The following is a 22,087-nucleotide window of genomic DNA, read 5'->3' on the forward strand; positions in this document are numbered from 1 at the left end:
TTTGACAACTGGTTTTGAAATGAAGCAAATGTCCAAGCATAACTCTAGTAAAGTGTGCTACGCTGGAAGCAGGAATAGCTCTGATGTGCATAGTGCTCTCTTTTTTAGGCGTTATAAGGTCTCTTGGAAAATCTCTTAACAAAGGATTAGTTATGGGAAAGAAGCCAAAGTCTTAGATGTCTGAAAGGAATCTGAGTGTATCTGTATTGATTAAAACAGCTTGAAGTGTTTAGAAGACCACAGTTAGGCAGACATAGCTCCATTTAACCCACTAGTAGGATTAAGTTAAGACACTAGAGAAAGTACAGTAGGATCACAGTTTTGTACATATCGTATGCACTGCGAGTTTCCTTATTAAATTATGACCAATTTTAGCTAAAAAGTGTAACCACAGCCTACCAAGTTTGCATTTAGAGACCTATAGGATAAGCAGTACTAATCTGGGAAATTTATTTGTAACTGTTGTTTTAATTTTTTCCCCATAAATCAATAGGTACCCATGAAGTTGCTTTTTTCATGTGTACTATTGATTTATGAATTAAAAATTAAAATGGTGGTTATGCTTTAAATATGCAAATAGCATCTTCAGACAGGGAGAGGATTTAAACTCTAGCACCACCTATTGCAGACTATTTGCATATTCAAATTCTCAGAAGAGCATTGCATGGCCTAAAAGTCTCCTAACATGAGCTTAACACTGTCTACAAGGAGAAACATTTCCTCGTCTTGTAGCCAGAACAGATCTCTTGCTTTTCACTGATGAGGGGGCAAACACCCCGAATACTTGTCTGTAAAGCGGCAAGGATCGTTAAAGGCTTGATATTGACTTTTAGGATTGCAACATTCAATAGGTTGCGCTCCAGTTCAAGTCCTCTTCTCTGAAGAAGCTATTGGCAAAATTTGCCTATTCCTGATACTGTAGACCAGTCCACAAGTTTTTAATTAGACATTTGTGGGTGTGAGTGAAAAACAAAGGCCATCTTGGAAACGTCTTTTTGCCAACCAAGCAGCAGAGTCCTTGGAAGCAAGGCCTCTAGGATTATCTTGCATGTACATATAATAGCTTTCTTGAATTTTGCCTTGCTCTTCTTGTTTAGAAAGCGTCTCACTGGCTTTAGTTGTGAGTGTTGAATATCAGTTTGCAGTCTAGAAAGGTCCAAACAAATATGTTCCATTGATTAGATTGGTTAGATTGTACCATTGTCATTCTCCTGACTGCCAGATTGTTACAGTGTGCAATGCGCACATTACCGTGTCTTCCCTGTATTCCCCTAGTGGAAATATCGAATAGACCTCTGTTCCTTTCAGAGAAATGGAGTGAGACTAGTCAGCATGTGACCACAAGCATGTAAATCGCATACATGCAGTCACATGACTGCCCACTAGCACAGAGAGAAGTGGAGTGAGGCTAGTCAGCATGTGACCACAAGCATGTAAATCGCATACATGCAGTCACATGAGTGCCCACTAGCACAGAGAGAAGTAGAGTGAGAGTAGTCAGCACGTGACCACAAGCATGTAAATCGCATACATGCAGTCACATGAGTGCCCACTAGCACAGAGAGAAGTGGAGTGAGACTAGTCAGCACGTGACCACAAGCATGTAAATCGCATACATGCAGTCACATGAGTGCCCACTAGCACAGAGAGAAGTGGAGTGAGACTAGTCAGCATGTGACCACAAGCATGTAAATCGCATACATGCAGTCACATGACTGCCCACTAGCACAGAGAGAAGTGGAGTGAGGCTAGTCAGCACGTGACCACACACATGTAAATCGCATACATGCAGTCACATGACTGCCCACTAGCACAGGGAATACAACTCAGCTGTCTGCAGTCACACAGAGAGACCAAACCACCCCTTTAAAAGGCAGTTTCTTTGAAATTCCTTAAAGGAACATTCAAATTTATGGTCTGCACATAACACAGCTAACTGGGGAGGAAGCAAAAGAGAAGATACAGACAGGACTGCGTGAGATCACAGCTGAATGTTTCTGTTAGGTAAAGCATTTCTCTGCCTGCTTAAAAACAATGTTTTACCTTGCAGAAAGAATCAGCTACAACCTCATGCCATCCTGTCTGTATACTCTTTTGCTTCCTCCCCTGCACAGGATCTGTAGTATTATTAGACCATTTTCCTGCACGATCAAACAGTCATTACACTGTACACAAGAGAGCATTTAAAAAATATGCTTTGTTCTTTGGAAAACCCCTTTAAGGCTAGGTCAGAACACATTGCCTAGTTCTCTATTAAGTTGGTTAGAATTATTAGGCAATTTGTATTGTTGATGAAAAATTCTATTATTGAACAACTACAGTGCTGTCAGTTAATCCAAAATGTTAATAAGCCTGAAACCTAAATACTTAAGAAAGAAAAAGTAAAGTTTTGTCTTTCTTAGGAGAAGATTTCAGTGTGCAGAATTATTATGCAACTAAATGAAAAACAGTAAATTTTCCTATCTCAGCTGTTTGTTTCATCTGTTAAAGTGACAATAATGACCAAGCAACTCAAAATGTACAAATACATTTCTAATATTTTTTTAAAAATATCAGTGACCAATATAGCCAGCCTTTTTTTTAAGTAGCAGCAATTGTTAAAAATTGACATTTAACAATTTGTGACTTTTCAGAGTCCGTTAAAGCTCTTTATTGGCCCATTTTGCCTGAGGAAAACTATCTGCTAATAATTCTGCACATCATGATAAAGGATACTGATATCCTTAGGCCTCACCCTCCCTTATTACACAAATACAAATCACCTGATCTGCTTCATCCAATAAGCATTCCAGTTTATAATAAAACATGTAATTCTGGCATTGCTGTTTTTCCCCATTCCCACTTAGAGTAAATAAAAGTTAATGTATAAATTATATGTACCCCAAAAAGGTGACTTGGAAAAATACAACTCGTCCTGATATAAACAAGCCCCTATACTGCTACGTACTTACAAAAAATTAAAAAATTATTGCTTATGGAATAGAACAAAGAAAAAGCACAAAAAAAAGGCTTGGTCATTAAATCCCAACTTGGCCTGGTCCTAAAAGCGAACCTGTCATCAGGATTATTCTTAGTAAAGTACACACAGTGTCAGATTGGCGCTGTTACACTGATTAAAATGATACCTTGGTTGAAGAAGTCTGTCTTGTGGTTGTTTGATCTGTATTTGCAGTTTTCAGTTAATGAGATTCTTGTGCTTCGGAGCGGCCTGTGTGCAGGGCTTTATGTGGTGCTCTGGCCGCATATTAACCCTTTGGGTTTAAATGACAGGTCACTGAACCTTCAGGGTCCTGCCTCCTGTTTTAAATACTGTGCTTGTGCAGTTTATATTGTGGTCTTTACAAAAAAGAATCTCATTAACCAAAAACTGCAAATAAAGGTCACACAAGAACCACAAGACAGGTTCACTATAAAGAATAATTAATGTTCCAAACAGAAAATTAAAGTGTGAAAATATTATAACTTTAGGGGTCATTCGTACGTACCCACATCACATACAAATTGTAGAATGGTGCTGTTTACATGTCTGGATTTTTTTTGTAGATCGAGTAATTTTTTACCTGAGTCATGGATCAAAATTGCACATATTAATCTATGAGTCAATGAAAAATATCTGACAGCACACATTGCCGGCCTTGTACAACATTATATTGGATAGGAAAAGCTTTGCAATTGTAATTGATCTATGAAAAAGATCACTAATTTGGCAACAGATGGCTGACCTTAAACTGAAGAGTAATTAGAGATTTTCATTACTTTTATTAAGATATACCGTATATAGAAATGCACAGATCTAACCTGAGAGGATGTTGGAATAAGTTTAAATGCAACAACTCCATTCCTGTTGTAGTCTGCATTGAATGTCTATGAGTGTTCATTTGTCAGCTATGCTGTGATTGTTAAAGTTTGTACAAAAAGGTCAGAGGACTCTCACTGATTGCATCATTCTGCTGCTGTTTCCTTCACAGAGAGACATGTGTTACATGGACTAGATTATATCGGTAGTTACTGTCAAAGCTTTCTTATTTTGTTCCAGTTCAAGCTGCATATATTAAACACAGTTTGCCTTACGTTGGATTCTGCTGCTTATATGAAGTAACACGCGCTGCTGTGGTAATACTCCGGCTAACAGGTTATGGGCCCAGCCACCGGAAAGTAAATGGTAAAAAGCCCAGTCACCGGAATAAGCAGCGAGCCAAGCGCAGACAGCACAGAGGAACCCCCGGAATACAAGGACACCGGAACGCAAAGGTACCGCAGTGTACAGAGCACCGGACAGCGCAGCTTAAAGGGCCAGTAACAAAAAAAAAAAAAAGGTACAAGAGACAAGAATGTCTACAGAAAGGAATGCAGTGAAGTACACAGTGCCAAGTCTCACAAATCACAATTACAGCTCCTGGAAATTCAAGGTAAAGATGTTACTTATAAGAGAGGGTACATGGAAATGTATTGAACAGCCTGTGCCTGACCCAGTACCGGGTGATTGGCTAGAGACTGATCAGAAAGCACAAAGCACTATTTCCCTCAGCATAGATGATAACCAGATTGTACATGTATGCAAATGTGATACTGCAAAGAAAATGTGGGAAGAATTACAGAAAGTGCATGAAAGGTCAAATCTCAGCAATAAGCTATATCTTATGAGAAAGCTGTATCAGTCTAAATTAAGTGATGGCCAGCATATGCAGGACTATATCAGAAACACCCTAGAGATTGTGGAGCGCCTAAGGGGTATTGGTGAAGAAATTAAAGATTTTCATGTTGCTGCATTACTATTAAGTGGTCTTCCAGAAAGTTATGACACGCTTGTGACTGCATTAGATGCCAGACCAGATGATGAACTCACACTAGAATATGTGAAAGGGAAACTTGCAGATGAATACAAGAGAAAGTCAGAGACTATTAGCAATAATATATGCAAAGCAGAAGCAGCATTAAAGACACAGTACTTTTCTAAAGCTCAGAGTCATTTAAAGGAAACTCGTGAATGTTTTGTCTGTAAAAAGCCTGGTCACCTTAAAGCAGACTGCAGAGTGTGGAAAGCAAGAATGAATCAGTTTAAAAAGCAGGACAGTCATCAAAAGGTTAAAACAGCTGTAAAGAAGGAAGATGCATGTATTGCGACTGCATTTGGGGTCAGCACAAGCCCATATGCAAACCATGTTTGGTGTATTGACTCTGGAGCGACTGCTCACATGACACGTGATAAAGATTTCTTCATTAATCTAGATGAAAGCAAGTCTGAAAAGGTAATTTTAGCTAATGGTCACTATATGACATCAGAAGGAATAGGAGATGGTTATCTCCATTGTCAAGTTCAATCCTCAGCACAAGTCAGAAAAATCCCAGTTAAAGACGTGCTGTATGTTCCCAAACTTGAAAGTAACCTTTTATCTGTAAAGAAGCTTGCACAACAGGGAAATATAGTTACATTTAAGGATGACAGATGCATCATTTCAAAGAAGGGTCATACCCTTGCCGAAGGAAAAATCAAAGATGAACTTTATCAGCTGAAATGCAATGAAACTGTTTACAGTGCTAGACAAGATTTTCATAAGGACTGTATTCATGTGTGGCACAGACGCCTAGGCCACAGAGATCCAGAAGCAGTAAAGAAACTAGCTCAACTTGCAAATGGTATTGCAATCAACCAGTGTAATCAAACAATGAAGTGCACAAGTTGCCTAAAAGGGAAAATGTCCAGAAAATCGTTTCCTAAAGTAAGCACTACTAAATCTGCACAGATACTGGATTTGATACATACAGATGTGTGTGGTCCAATGAGTGTTCTTACTCCCAGCAAGAAGAGATATTTTCTCACATTCATTGATGATTATTCCAGATATACTGTTACTTACCTACTTCAAAGTAAAGATGAAGTTCCACAGAAACTTGAAGAATATCTTGCTGCAGTTCTTAACAAATTTGGAAGAATACCAAAGGTACTGCGAGCAGATAATGGAACTGAATATACAAGTGGTAAAGTGCAAACCATCCTGAAAAAGAATGGAATCGTGTTCCAGACAACCGTTCCATACAACCCAGAGCAGAATGGGACAGCAGAGAGAAAGAACCGAACTCTTTGTGAAAGTGGAAGAAGTATGCTATTTGATGGAAACCTACCTACAACATATTGGGGAGAAGCCATCATGACTGCTACCTATCTTCAAAATCGACTGCCAAGTAAAGCTACAAGTAAAACTCCATATGAGCTATGGAACTGTGAGAAGCCCAACCTGAAGCATCTCAGGATATTCGGAAGCAAAACTTTTGTGCATGTTCCCAAAGAAAAACGTTCTAAGTGGGAATCTCATGCAAAGGAAGGAGTTCTTGTGGGGTACAGTGAAACTCAGAAAGGATACAGAATCCTGCACCCACAGACCAACACAGTAACAATCAGCAGAGATGTAGTGATTGATGAAAACTCAGTATCGCTCAAATTTCATGAGGTTACGCAAATAATTCAACCTAAGGAACAAGAATTTCAGTCAGTGATTCCAGACATTGAAGAGAATCTCAAAGAAAATACTGAAGTCTGGATATGCTCTGAAAGTACTGAAAAAGAAACAGAAGAACCAAGCCAACCTCAGGAGATCAGAAGATCAGAAAGATCAAATAAAGGAATTCCAGCTAAACGCCTTTCTTATATGGTCAGATCAATTCCAGAAGAAGAGCCACAGTCATGGCAGGAAATGCAAAAACTGCCTATTCATAAGAAGCAAAAATGGATAAAAGCTGCTGATGAAGAAATGGAATCCCTTCATAAGCTCAAAACATGGGAGCTCACAGAGCTACCTCAAGGCAAGAAAGCAATTGGATGTAAGTGGGTCTTTAAGAACAAATATGACTCCGAAGGTAATGTTCACCGTTTTAAAGCAAGATTGGTCGCAAAAGGATATTCACAAAAATATGGTGAAGATTATGATGCTACTTTTGCTCCAGTTGCCAAGCAAACTACATTCAGAACTTTATTATCCATAGCTGCTGTTCAGCAGATGAAAGTAAGACATTTTGACATCAAAACAGCCTTTCTACATGGAGACATTGAAGAAGAGCTGTACATGACTCAACCAGAAGGCTATGTTAAAAGGGGTAAAGAGAACCTTGTTTGCAGAATGCAAAAATCTCTCTACGGCCTTAAGCAATCAGCAAGAGCATGGAACACTAAGATGAACAAAGTGTTAATCGACGAAGGATTTAAAAGGTCTCAAGCGGATCCATGTTTGTATACAAAAGGTGTATCACAAGATTGGATGTATGTTATTCTATATGTGGATGATGTAATAATAGCGCATCAAGAAGAGAGAGAAATTTCAAAACTAGGTCAAATTCTGAACAAGCATTTCGAGACCAAGGACCTTGGAGATGTGACATACTATTTGGGAATCCAAATCCAGAGAGAGGAAGATGGAAGTTTTCTTCTTAATCAAAATTCTAAAATCTCCACAGTTCTAAACCAGTTTGGAATGTCAGAAGCCAAAGGCATATCAACTCCAATGGATCCATCTTACCTAAAATTGGAAGGAGAAGAAGATCTGCTACCCACAAATGACAGTTACAGACAAGCAGTGGGGGCACTTCTATACATAGCAACCACAACCCGTCCAGATATCTCAGCCACAGTGGGAATTCTCTGCCGACGTGTAAGCAAGCCACGCCAAAGAGATTGGAATGCAATTAAGAGACTTCTTCAGTATCTTAAGGCAACCCAAGAGTTAAGTCTAAAGATTTCTGCATCAGGAGATCTAATTCTCAGAGGATATGTAGATGCAGATTGGGCTGGAGACTCAAGTGATCGAAGATCAACAAGTGGTTACTTGTTCAAGTTAGGACACACTTCAATCTCATGGTCCAGTAGAAAACAAGTGTCAGTTGCATTGTCTTCTACAGAAGCAGAATATACATCAGCTGCTCATGCAAGTCAAGAGTTAATTTGGTTGAAGCAACTTTTGGAAGAATTCGGCAAACCACTAGCTGAACCAACTGTTATCTATGAGGACAACCAAGGATGTATCAAGCTCGCCAGCAGTGAAAGGATAAGTGCAAGAACAAAGCACATTGATGTTAAACATCATCACTTGCGTGACTTAGTAGAGCGTGAAGTTCTAAAGTTTGTTTACTGTGAATCTGACAAGATGTTAGCAGATGTTTTGACAAAGCCATTGTCAAGAGCCAAGTTTGAAGAATTCAGAACTGCAATGGGACTAACAGGATAAGCAGTTGTTGAGTGGGGGTGTTGGAATAAGTTTAAATGCAACAACTCCATTCCTGTTGTAGTCTGCATTGAATGTCTATGAGTGTTCATTTGTCAGCTATGCTGTGATTGTTAAAGTTTGTACAAAAAGGTCAGAGGACTCTCACTGATTGCATCATTCTGCTGCTGTTTCCTTCACAGAGAGACATGTGTTACATGGACTAGATTATATCGGTAGTTACTGTCAAAGCTTTCTTATTTTGTTCCAGTTCAAGCTGCATATATTAAACACAGTTTGCCTTACGTTGGATTCTGCTGCTTATATGAAGTAACACGCGCTGCTGTGGTAATACTCCGGCTAACAGAGGACTATACAGTAATGGTCAAAAATTTTGAAACCGACTCAAACCTTGATTTTAACATAGTTTACTCCTTCCGTGGTTTTAGATCTTTTCAGATGTTCCTATGGTTGTTGAAGTACAATTATAAACTTTTCATAATGGCGGATTCATTTGAGAAAATAACTTTACCTCCATTCTCTGCAAGTCAATCCATGTACTTTCTGCAAAGTTATTTTCTCTGTTGAAGCTCCCTTCAGAATGTTTGGGACATCTGAAAAAATGATTGTACAGGGAAGAAAAGATGGGCTAACAGTAAAGCATTCTGAGACCATTCGCTTGAGGGTTGGCTTTTCGTGCAAGGGAGTAGGTTCACTCACCATTTTGAATAAGAACACTGCCATGAATATAGAATTGTACATGAACAATCTACAGGAGCAACTTCTCCCAACCATCCAGAATGTGGTGATGAACAATGCTTTTTCCAACATAGTGGAGAAACATGCCACAAGGTAAAAGTAATAACTAGGTAACAGCTCAGTCACCAACTATAGCTGATTGGATTGAACTCGTTAATGCTATGTTACTCCATAAGAAATGGCTGTACCATCACCCGGAATCACCCTGAAAAATTCTATAAAATTTGGGACAAATCCCAACTCTGCCATAAGGTCTGGTTTATCACACTGATTTCTGATATTCCAGGAGAGTTACCGCTTGCTCTCAGAGTCCTTTGATGTAAAGTATGTTCTATCAGGATGTATACTTTTCATTAATTTAGGAGGATCTTGTACATAGGTGACAAGTACATTGATCTTGTTGTCTGCCATGTCAACCTAATTTCTGCACGTGGACTTTAAACATTGGATTTCTACTACTGGAACCTCTTTGTTTCTAGCAATATCAGATCTAGACATTATTCTTAGTATTGTATACTCATTGTTATTCTTGTTCTGTCCATCCTAAATAAAGTTAACGTTTGAATTAAACATAAATATTTTCCATTACAAGAATAATTGAAAAATTACCAGTAAAAAGCAACTTGCATTTGAAAGTGTGGAGTAAAGAATGACATTCTGTAATGAAATGCTTAGGATATGTGCACCTGTTCAGGTTTTGCTGTAGAAAATTCTGCCGCAAATCCTGAAATGTTAGCAGGAAATACGTTGCGTTAAATACGCATGTTTTTGTCTAATTTTTTATATGTGTTTTTGTTGCAATCTGCAACAAAAATGCAACATGTGAACATAGCCTTAGCTATTACTATTACATTATTGTATTCAAAGGTGTCTTATCATTGACTACATCAGTTTAGTCTTCAGGGGTGCGGGTGAAGGACAACAGGTACACTCACAGTGAAATCACAGAGCAGCAGGCAGAAGCCACTAGGGGCGAAAGAGTAGTCAGGAAAAGCCAGGTCAGCAACAGAGAGGGAACAAAGTACCAGGTCACAGCAATACATGTGGTCAGAAACAAGCCAAAGAAGTCAGAGCCGATCAGGAGAATGAAAGCCAGAGACGCCAGACAATCAAACAGGTCAGAGGACAGCCGAGTCAAATACCAGGGGGTCAACAACACAGAGAGCAAGTCACTGAGGAACACAGGAACGGGACCTAGGTAAACGAGCAGAGGACAAATCAGGGTATAATGGGTCAGCTGCTCAAGCCAGAGACAGGAACTATAACTGACCCTGCTTGCAGGTAACAGCGGCCTGAAATAGCCAGACCGATCCCAAAACGAGGCAAGAAAGATTAACCCCCGCATGACCATCCCGGGGAGAGAATAATAAGAAACAAACCCCAGACTGGATCATGACAGTGAGAATCTTCATTACCTTTTATCTTGCAGCTTTATCATGGAGACTAGAGCTAGATGATCAGAATTCCAGCAATCTTGGGTCCCAATTTAACAGTATTTTATTGTCTACTTGTTGTAATTTCAGTTATTTCTTATATGGCTGATTCAGCAAGTCACAAAAACTTACAGTAAAAAGCTATACTTTCCGCTAGCATTCCGGCTGTCACTAATTGGAGGTGGGGTACAAGTCATTAAAACTTGTTTTCATTTCCCATTTTAGTCCCTTTGAACTAGAGAATCATCTTACGTGTGCGTGTTGGTATGCACAATGTACACAGTTTCATTTGGGAATGTTGCATGCTACTATGTGGTGTCAGCTGCATATAGGTAATATCACTTCTCTTATAGGATCGTCATTAAGTAATAAAAATGGCATGCTTTCACTTGCTGTTACTCTGCAGCCCACAGATACCACCAAGATAAAGGTGGTTTTCATTTAATTTTTTTGTAGTCTATCTATCTATAAGAAAATTCAACAGCACAATTACTTTTCTTCGGGTGCAAGGCCCCCCGGTCAAACTGTCCAATGATTGCCCCAGATACATGCAAGTTCAAAAAAAGAAGGCAGCACTCCATGTTTTTAGTAGAAAAAACCGTCCAAATGGAAATATGGAATAATGCACTTTAATGATTTTGTAATATGATATGATGTAATGCACTTTTATGAATATATAATGTGATTGGCTACAATTGGAGATTGTTAAGATACCTATAAATATACACTCTTTTGTAGTGCTGCCTTCTCTTTGAAATTATATCTATCTATCTATCTATCTATCTATCTATCTATCTATCTATCTATCTATCTATCTATCTATCCCATACTGTATCTATCTATCCAGGCTTGGACTGGCCCACAGAGTAACAGGGGAATCCCCCAGTGGGCCCTTGTGTAGATCTGGGCCCCCAACCCCACTGTATGGGCGGTACTCAGCATAATTCTCTTGATTCACTCTGTACAGAAAAAAGCAGCATCTCATCATTCATTAACCATGCTACCTAGTTTATTATTATATAGAGATGTAGGTAAATTTGTGAACAAAGGTAGTATAATATTTGCATGTAGGTGAAAAGTGGGCCCCCACAAAGTCAGTGTTATTGGTGGGCCTTGTCACCCCAGTCCGACTATCTATCTATCTATCTATCTATCTATCTATCTATCTATCTATCTATCTATCCCATATCTATTTATCTATCTCTCTATCTAGATAAAGAGAAAAAGAAAGGCAGCACTCCATAGATTTTTAGTTAAAAAATGTGGATTTTATTCAGACCCACATGGCATGGCGACGTTTCGGCTCACACTGAGCCTTTTTCAAGTGTAAGCCGAAACGTCGCCATGCCATGTGGGTCTCAATAAAGAACACATTTTATTAACTAAAACTTTATGGAGTGCTGCCTTCCTTTTTCTATTTATCTGGGTTGGAGCAAGTATTGGGTGCTTTGCTGAGGAGGCCTGTGCACCCGCTTATTGGTATTGTGCTGTTCCACTTTTTTTTTTATAGCTATCTATCTATCTATCTATCTATCTATCTAATTATCTATCTATCTAATTATCTATCTATCTATTTATCTATTTATCGTTAGTATTTATCTATCTTTATACATAAAGTTTTGTAAAATCATCTCCGCTGTCCTTGGCTAGGTTCATATATCATATCGGTTAAAGGGACACTGTCACCTGAATTTGGAGGGAACAATCTTCAGCCATGGAGGCGGAGTTTTTGGGTGTTTGATTCACCCTTTCCTTACCCGCTGGCTGCATGCTGGCTGCAATATTGGATTGAAGTTCATTCTCTGTCCTCCGTAGTACATGCCTGCACAAGGTAAGATTGCACAGTGCAGGCGTGTACTATGGAGGACAGAGAATGAACTTCAATCCAATATTGCAGCCAGCATGCAGCCAGCGGGTAAGGAAAGGGTGAATCAAACACCCAAAAACCCCGCCTCCATGGCTGAAGATTGTTCCCTCCAAATTCAGGTGACAGTGTCCCTTTAACTGTTCGATTATATAGTAGCTGCCCGATCCAGTACATGACAAACACCATCAGCGCTTAATGGACCTTTTTGAGTATAATAGGAGTTTGATCACCATCACTTATCACCTCTGCATAAGTTCCAGATTTAAATGGTTCCAAATAAGGAAATAATGCAATTTATTCATCTTTATTTCTGTAGTGTACCGACTAAATGCACTGTATAAGAGGCAACAGTATGCCAAAAAAAAATCAGCCGGTATAAAATTTGTGAACATATTTTACTTTTCTATTATGTCCATATTTTATCCATGCTTGCAACTGCAATATGGGAGAAAATTGCAATATTAGTTTAAAAAAGCTCACCAAATCAATATGTATTTTACTGACATTAAATAGATCCGATAAATAATACTGGTAATACAATTGGTGTCTTTATGTGCTTACTTCAGTATAGTGTTTCCACTTATAACCATATTCTAGTAAAAATGTTCAAGGTGTATTCACACTGGGGTAATACTGTAACTCAGAATAGATATTATTTAATAATTCCCAGTAATAATACTTTTAATTTTGTTCCTCCATATCATTATTAAGGAATTGGTAAGGGGTGGAGAAATGTATGAATGGTCACAGTAAAGAATTTTACTATGCCAAAAAACACAAACTAAACAATGCAATACATTTCTCTGTAGATTGCCCAAGACAAAGCCAAGTGTACGTTCCACAAAAATCCAGCACCGTGTGTGATTCCACAGGAAAAGGAAAACATATTTCACACAATTTTTTCATTCTTCAAAAAATCAGGCCGAAAAGTGTTGGTAAGTGATTAATGTATCTTATGTTGTGTAATGTGCAAGTTGTAATCAGTTATCCATGTAATGCCAATGCTGTGCACAAATTGTCATCAATCACAGCAGTCCATGTGCTCGTTGGGGTCCACAATCTAAATTTCTCATCCATCATACTGTACATAGATACAAAAACACTGGAGACATTTTTTTTTTTTTAGAAAAATCAATAAACCTACACAGTCTGATGTTTTTGGAATAATGAAGGCAATGGGAATACCATACAAACAGAGGGAGAACATACAAGCTCTGTGCATATGCTGCCCTTGTTCACATATCAGCACTGGAGGACCAGAGTGCCGACCACTAACTAATGTGCTGCCCCCTAGTTACGGCACAAAAATGTTCACTTCATTAGTGGATTATGGAGAAGAGCAGCCGTTTTCTTTTTCTTTTTAGAGTAGTTTTTTTTCCCTCTATCCACCCTGATTTTCCTGTTCATGACCTCTCCTCTTGTAAAATGGATATAGTTGGCCAAACATTCTCCAAAAGTAAATTAAATTCTTACAAAATTCAGAAAATCACATGCAGCATTGACAGTATTATATGTATAGTAGTCACTTAGGGCTTAAATAATGACTAGGGATGATCAATAGCTTCGGATAGCTTCTTGCTTCTTCTTTGATAGTGAGATCACAGCCAAAAACACTCCAAATATTGTCACTGACCCTTGTAATGTTCTTCTTTTTCTAGTGTGTTATCATTGTCTGTAAAGGTTTGGCTTCCACATTTTTCGCCATATTGCTGGCATATGTGATCAGATACGGATTACTACTTGTGTGGTCTAGACTGGGAAGTTTATTATAACCATTTGCACTGTAAAGATGACTTTTGAGGTCTACTCATGTGCTACTTGGTACAGTACATAAACCTAGGTAGGGGAAGCAGATCCAATCTCCCATCTCTGTGTAGAGCATTAATGGATTTATAGTTCTCTTCTTACTGATAGGAAACGTTCCTTAGCCGGAATAATTTACAGTGTCTGTGTAAATATGTATAGACTTAAGTGATAACTGTGCAACATGAGCACAACTTGTGCACTGTGCTTATCCAACTTTAGCTCAACAATACCATAATTGGTTACACTCACAGAGACGTAGTACTAGGTGTGTATAACAGCACTACACTGAGCTGAATAGAGTCTGCAGAACAGTAATGTAGAAAATGAATGGCAGGTAGGCAAAAGATTATTTACATATCTAATATACGGTATATGTATTTATATTAAAGTGACAGTCACAATGTTAAGGCGAAGTTGGCCACTGAGAATCAAAAGAAGGCAGAATTACTGAATGGCTTCTGTAGCTCTGTATGTACCAAAGAAGAGAGAATGGCTGACGTAGTCAATCCAATGCTCTTAATTTGTCATCTAATGCACTCAGTTGGCTAAGTTTAGATAGTGTCCAAGCAAAGCTACGGTAATTACCTCAATGTGAGCAAGGTCCCATGTCCAGATGGGTTGCATACAAGATTTCTGAAGAAGCAGTAAGTGTAACATTAATTGCAGGGAAAAAATTTGAGCGAATGGTTAAGAAATCACATTATAAGTAATAGCCAGCAGTGTTTTAGTAAGGACAGGAGTTGTCATACTAACCTGATAGGTTTATGAAGAGATGGGTAAGAGAGAAAACTACCGTCTATAGGTAAAGAAAGTAACGTCTATACTTGTAGCATAAACTGTTTCAAAGACTGCACACGGGGTGATTGTGGTGAATGACAGCTACTTTGCATGTTCTCCAGGTTCTGGCACCGTTATTATCCCACTTATTTTTTATGATATAGAAGACAGGATTAATAATGTTTCTGTTTTTGCAGATGACACCATACTATGTAGTATAGTTTAGTATTTGGAAGATGTTCCTAAGTTACAAGCAAAACTAGGCGAGTCACTTGTAGAAGAGGATCTGGGCATACTTGTACATCACAGATTAAATAACAGCAAATGATGTCAATCAGCAGCTTCCAAAGCCAGCAGGACATTGTCAAGTATTAAAAGAGGCATGGACTCGCAGTACGGGGATGTAATACTGCCACCTCACAGCGCAATAATGCGACCTTATCGGCATATGCAGTTCAGTTCTTGGCACTATTTAGTTAGCTTGTGTAGTAATGTAGAAAACTATGGAGGGTGATCATAAATTACAAGCTGACTTGGAGAAAGTGAGTATTTGGGCATCACTTGGCAAATGAGATTGAATGTAATGAAATGTAAAGTTATGCACCGGGCACTAATATGCAGGCATCATATGTTCTAAGGGGGCATAAAATTAGGAGAATCACGTGTAGAGAAGGATCTGGGTGTAATTGTAGATCACAAACTAAATTACGGCATGCAATGTGAATCAGCAGTGTCTAAAGTCAGCAGGATACTGTCACATATTAAAAGAAGTAAAAACTCACTGTACGGAGATGTATTAATGCCACTTTACAAAGCTTTAGTGCAACCTCCTCTGGAATATGCAGAACAGTTCAGGGCACCAGTTAACTTGTATAGTAGAAACTATGACGGCTGTTCATAAGTTATAAGCTGACTTACAGACTGAGTGTTTGGGCATTCACTTAGGAAAATGAGATTGAATGTGGAGAAATGTAAAGTTTAGCACTGGGCACTAATAATATGCAGGCATCCTGTGTTCTAGGGGGAATAAAACTAGGAGAATCACTTGTAGATCACAGACTAAATAACAGCATGCATTGTCAATCAGCCGCACCTAAAGTCAGCAGGATATTGTCATGTATTAAGTTGTGCAGGACAGGGATGTAACTCTACCATTTTACAAAGCTTTAGTGCAATCTCATCTGGAATATGCAGTTCAGTTCTGGGCACCAGTTCATAGAAATGTGCTCTGAGGTTAGAACAGGGACAAATAAGAGCCACAAAACTGATAGGGAGCATGGAGGATCTTGGTTAAAAGGAAAAAATAATAATTACATTTAGTTAGTTTTGAGAAAATAGATCTAAGGGGTGGACATGATTGGCTTGTACAAGTGCATAAATGACCCACACAGAAAATGAGCAATTACATGAAAAATTATACCTTTGGCAGAATTTTTACTTTCTTGGCCTTTTTTCAAAGAATATGAATGATAACACCAACATTTTATCTCCACTCATGGTTAGTGGTTGGGTGAAGCCATTAATTGTTAAACTAATGTATTTTCTCTTTTTAAATCATAATGACAACCCAAAACATCCAAATCACCCTGATCAAAAGTTCACATACCCCATTTCTTAATATTGTGTATTGCCCCCTCTAACATTAATGACAGTTTGAAGTTTTTTTGTGGAAGTTGTGGAGGAGGTTCTTTATTTTCCCAGATGGTAAAGCTGCCCACTCTTCTTGGCAAAAAGCCTCCAGTTCCTGTAAATTCTTGGAAATCTGCCCCAGGGTCTCCAGTATTGCCCCAGTGTGTCCAGCATTGCCCCCAGACAGACAGAGTCAGACATAAAGGAAAAAAAAGTAAATTCCTCACCTCTCTCGTTCCCAGCGCAGGTCCGGTGCACTCAGCGTCTCTCCGGCTCTGCAACGCTCAGGACAGAGAGGCTGAGCACGCAGTGATGACATCATCGCGCCCTCTGCCCTGAGACATCGCAGAGTCAGACGGCGCTGAAGACGCTGCAGCTACCGCGCAGCCGCAGGAACCAGGAGAGGTGAGTATTAGAAGAAGGGGGGCCCAATGCCAGCGCTGGCACCGGGGGGGCCCTGGTCGTGGCGGCGGTCTTCGCCGCCCGAAGATTTAAAGGGCCCACGTCTCATTGTGCTGCCCGGGGCGGCCCGCCCCCCCCGCACCCCCATTCCTACGCCACTGCGAGCAGCCCATGACTGGCACTGGCCCTTCTGGCATTTGCCAGAAGTGCCCGATGGCCAGTCCGGCCCTGGTCACAGTGCCACATAGTTCACTCACATTTGCTTCATACATAAACTACATACATATTCTAGCCTACCCGATGCATTAGAATCGGGCCACCATCTAGTATTATATAGATGTATTAATATTGCAGCACTGTCACAGTACTAGAAAGTTAATATAACTTTGTGGGTATAACAAGGGTAGGTTGAGACCTATTGCCATCATAGCTGTAACACCATAAACACCCAAAACATGAATAGTCCAAATCTAGTACATAGAAAAAAAGTCTCACCCAAATAGGTCCTTGTAAACGGTCAGACCACGCAGCCCCAAAGCGCGTTTCGTGTGGGCTTCCTCAGGGGGCTTCCAGTCATTTGGGTGGAACTGGATATCAGTTTAGTCATGTTCTTCATGGCAAAGTCTCAGAGTACCAGCGGTTTACGGAGGATGCGCAAATCTAAAATGAAGCTGGGGACGTAAAACCAGCTTCAATGCACATACATGCTGGCTGTCAGAACTCAGGCGTGAAGATTCCTTGGAGAGGATCATAATGTCGGGGAGGGTAAAGGGAATCTGTGACCAGATTTTTGCTATTTTTCTGAGGACAGCATGAGGTAGGGGTTAAACTCCAGATGTGAGCAATGTGTCACATGTCAGACAGTGTGCTGTTTACTTACATTAAAGGTTTTATCATCTGGTGATTATCATCACTACAATAGCTACAGCAGCGCATGCATGCTAGTTCTACTCCGCCCTCTCCTGTGATAAGCAGCTAACTGTCTATAGATTATGTACACAAAGAGCCTGGTGTGGGTGTGGGCAACTTTCTCAGCTCTGCTGCATTGCTAAATCTAGGAACTCTGATTGTGTCAGAACGGCTGCACCCAGTAATGTAAGTGATACATCATCATTGGATTCAGGGTCAGGGCCTACATCAGTCTGTTCTTAGATCAGGCCCCTACAACCTGCCTATGTGCAGCATGACACCCCATAGCTTCCCCATGTGCAACATGACACCCCCAGATCTGCCAATTGAGAAAATGGAGAAATGACTGTATCAATCTCCTCCACACCTGTGCTGCGATGCTCTCATGTGAGAGGATCAAAGCACAGAGCACTGACACTCGGATCTCCCTTACAGCAAAGCTTGAGCCGCGTGTCATTTCCATAATTGGCCCCATTCTCTCGCATGAGAGAATATACACAGAGTGAGAGACAGATATTTGTAATGATGGAGCCTGTCCCAAAGGAAGCATCTGTACCAGGTTTCATCTTTTGTAAGAGATACATTTTATGTATATGAAGTAATTATCACATTGATAAGAGCGCTGTAGATCTATTAAGTGTTTCACTAAAGTTAGAGCAATAGAATAACAAAGTAACAGGAAAGTTACATTTTTACTGGTTAAGGTTTTTAAATATGTGTATAATTAAAATGATAAAAAGTCAATATTCCACTAACTTCATTAGACAATGTATGTTTAAATTAGATGGGGAGGTCATCTGTTACCGTCCAGACTGTGTCATATGGTTATTTGCCATTATTAACAAGTAATATTTGGATTGCACTGGATAGACACAGAGGAGAATTTGTTCTTCACTCTCCTGAGTTGTCTGGAATAATAAAATATGTCAGGCCTGCAAGCTATTCTCAGCTGTAGTTTTAAAATGTTGTTCTTCCTGTTACTACTTCTTTCTGAGATTTAAAAAAGTAAAATGTGTATATTTTTACAAAATCAGTTATCCCCTTGTCAAAATACTTCTGATGGTAGGTAGTTGAGGCCATATTAAAAAGGCATAGTGTGAGATGTTGTGATTGCAATTGGAAACCGCAGCTTTACCGTTGTATGCATACCCTATAGCAAAGGGCACGAGCTATGTGGTTTTCCCAGATGTTAACATTGACTTGCCTTAAACACACAATTGAGGGAGCAATTTTGTAGTTAAATATTGGTTTTATTGTCATATATGAGATAAACAGACTTAGGGCATGATTCATTATGGAATAAAACCCTTTAATAAGTCATAATGTTTTTTGCACAACTTTTTTTGCAGTATTTTTGAAAATATTGCAACATTTAGCATTTCCACTAATTTCTCAGTCAGCAACGCAAGTATGGGCATAGTGACCTAATGGGGCATGCCCATCTAATTAATAAAAAGTTACACCACTAACTAATGTACGTTTCTGGCGGCAGCACTTGCCAATTAACAGATTTATTAACAAATTGCCAGAGGCAAATAAACCATCTCTAAAGGCCATAAAAATTAACTACACATGCAGCTGCTGGGACTCGAGCATATTATTCTAGCACAACCGAGATACTAAGATACCACTTGAGCATGCTTGGATAACACCTTATCCTAGCATGTTCGCTCATCACTATTGACAGGTGCTCTTCAAGAAAAACATGTAGGGCTATTTAAAGTGATTTATTTTGCTTGCTCACATATAAGTAAGAACAGTCAACTATTCTTGGCAATTGCATATCCAGTTACATACTTTACATACAGTTGAAGTCATAAGTTCACATACACCTTAGCTGCATTCATTAGTCTAATTCCAGCCATTTAATTCCAGTACGCATTCCCTCTCTTATGTTAGTATCACTATTAGGGTGCAGTCAGAAGGCCATATAACGCGGACGATGATCACAATGCAGTGCTTTGACTAGCCCGCAGCTCTCCTGACCCGAGTGTGACAGCATGTATTTCTATGCAGCTTGGGTCAGGAGAGCTGCTGGCCAGTCCACGCACTGTGATGCGATCATCATCCGTGTTATATGACCGTCTGACTGTGACCTTATAGTTCACGAATGTGTAGTTTTCATATTAATTCTAGTTAATGAAGTATTTAAGCTTTTACTGGTTTTATCAGACTTCTGTTGTCTCTAAAGTTTACATACGTGTGATTAGCATTTGGGAGCATTGCCTTTAAATTGCCTAACTTGGGTTACATGTTTCAGGTAGCTTTCCACAAGCTTCTTACAATAAGTTGTTTGAATTTTCTCTCATTCCATCGAGTTTATAGGCCTCCTTGCTCATAACACAGCCCATTAATATTAGAATGCTTTGTGGTGGTGTTGTGAATTCTGTGGCCAAGCTCCCTCCTGTGGTCGTGAGTGGTACTTCGGCTGGTTCTGTCTATGAGCTTCCTTTGGTGGATGAGAGTGGTACTGCGACTTCTGAGTTTCCTTCCTCAGGTGATGAGGTTAAGTCGTTAGGTGCTGCTCTATTTAACTCCACCTAGTGCTTTGATCCTGGCCTCCAGTCAATGTTCTAGTATTGGTCTTGCTTTCTCCTGGATCGTTCCTGTGGCCTGCCTATCCTGCATAAGCTAAGTTTTGCTTGTGTTATTTTTCTTTGCTATTTTTTCTGTCCAGCTTGCTATATTGGTTTTTCTTGCTTGCTGGAAGCTCTGGGACGCAGAGGGAGCACCTCCGTACCGTTAGTGGGTGCGGAGGGTCTTTTTGCCCCCTCTGCGTGGTTGTTTGTAGGGTTTTGTGTTGACCGCAAAGCAATCTTTCCTATCCTCGGTCTGTTCAGTAAGTTGGGCCTCACTTTGCTAAATCTATTTCATCTCTGCGTTTGTATTTTCATCTCAACTCAGTCATTATATGTGGGGGGCTGCCTTTTCCTTTGGGTTATTTCTCTGAGGCAATCTAGGCTTATTTTTCTTTCTTAGGGCTAGCTAGTTTCTCAGGCTGTGCTTGAGGCGCATAGGACTGGTCAGGAGCGCTCCACGGCTACCTCTAGTGTGGTTGGATAGGATTAGGGATTGCGGTCAGCAGAGTTCCCACATCTCAGAGCTCGTCCTATGTTTTTGGTAATTGTCAGGTCACTTTGTGTGCTCTGAACTTCAAGGTCCATTGTGGTTCTGAATTACCTGTTCATGACAGTACTGGAGGCCCAAAGTACTAATGCTTCTCAATAGAGGGAAAAGAGAAGTTCTGAGACCATTTTTTTTCTTTGCACTGTGTTCTGTCTTTCTTTTCCCCTTTACATCAGGGTGGTTCAGAACACAGGTGTGGACATGGACATTCAGGGTCTGTCCTCTTTGATGGATAATCTCACTATAAGTGTACAGAACATTCAAGATTTAGTGGTTCAGAATCCTATGTTAGAGCCTAAAATTCCTATTCCTGAGTTATTTTCTGGAGATAGAGCTAAGTTTTTGAATTTTAAAAATAATTGTAAACTATTTCTGGCTTTGAAACCCCTCTACTCTGGTGACCCAGTTCAACAAGTTAAGATCATTATTTCTTTATTACGTGGCGACCCTCAAGACTGGGCATTTTCCCTTGCGCCAGGAGATCCTGCATTATGTAATATTGATGCGTTTTTTCTGGCGCTCGGATTGCTGTACGATGAACCTAATTCAGTGGATCAGGCAGAGAAAAATTTCCTGGCTCTGTGTCAGGGTCAGGATGAGATAGAGATTTATTGTCAGAAGTTTAGAAAGTGGTCCGTGCTCACTCAATGGAATGAATGTGCGCTGGCAGCTATTTTCAAAAAGGGTCTCTCTGAAGCCCTTAAGGATGTCATGGTGGGATTTCCTATGCCTGCTGGTCTGAATGAGTCTATGTCTTTGGCCATTGAGATCGGTCGACGCTTGCGTGAGCGTAAATCTGTGCACCATTTGGCGGTATTATCTGAGCATAAACCTGAGCCTATGCAGTGCGATAGGACTTTGACCAGAGATGAAAGGCAAGAACACAGACGTCAGAATGGGCTGTGTTTCTACTGTGGTGATTCCACTCATGCTATCTCCGATTGTCCTAAGCGCACTAAGCGGTTCGCTAGGTCTGCCACCATTGGTACGGTACAGTCGAAATTTCTTTTGTCCGTTACTTTGATCTGCTCTTTGTCTTCCCATTCTGTCATGGCATTTGTGGATTCAGGCGCCACCCTGAATTTGATGGACTTGGAGTATGCTAGGTGCTGTGGGTTTGTCTTGGAGCCCTTGCAGTGTCCTATTCCTTGGAGAGGAATTGATGCTATGCCTTTGGCCAGGAATAA

At 39.9% G+C, this 22,087-nt stretch overlaps 1 protein-coding gene across 1 annotated transcript in view; it reads left to right on the forward strand.

Annotated features, from left to right (window-relative positions):
* Nucleotides 1-22,087, forward strand: part of ITGA9 (integrin subunit alpha 9) — a 720,867-nt gene that overhangs the window by 570,732 nt on the left and 128,048 nt on the right. Inside the window, exon 24 of the mRNA XM_069730329.1 lies at nucleotides 13,061-13,186. Within this exon, the coding sequence (XP_069586430.1) occupies nucleotides 13,061-13,186 (126 nt within the window). The remainder of the gene's footprint in view (nucleotides 1-13,060; nucleotides 13,187-22,087) is intronic.

Source organism: Ranitomeya imitator, chromosome 6, assembly GCF_032444005.1.
Source record: "Ranitomeya imitator isolate aRanImi1 chromosome 6, aRanImi1.pri, whole genome shotgun sequence".
Taxonomy (NCBI): Eukaryota; Metazoa; Chordata; class Amphibia; order Anura; family Dendrobatidae; genus Ranitomeya; species Ranitomeya imitator.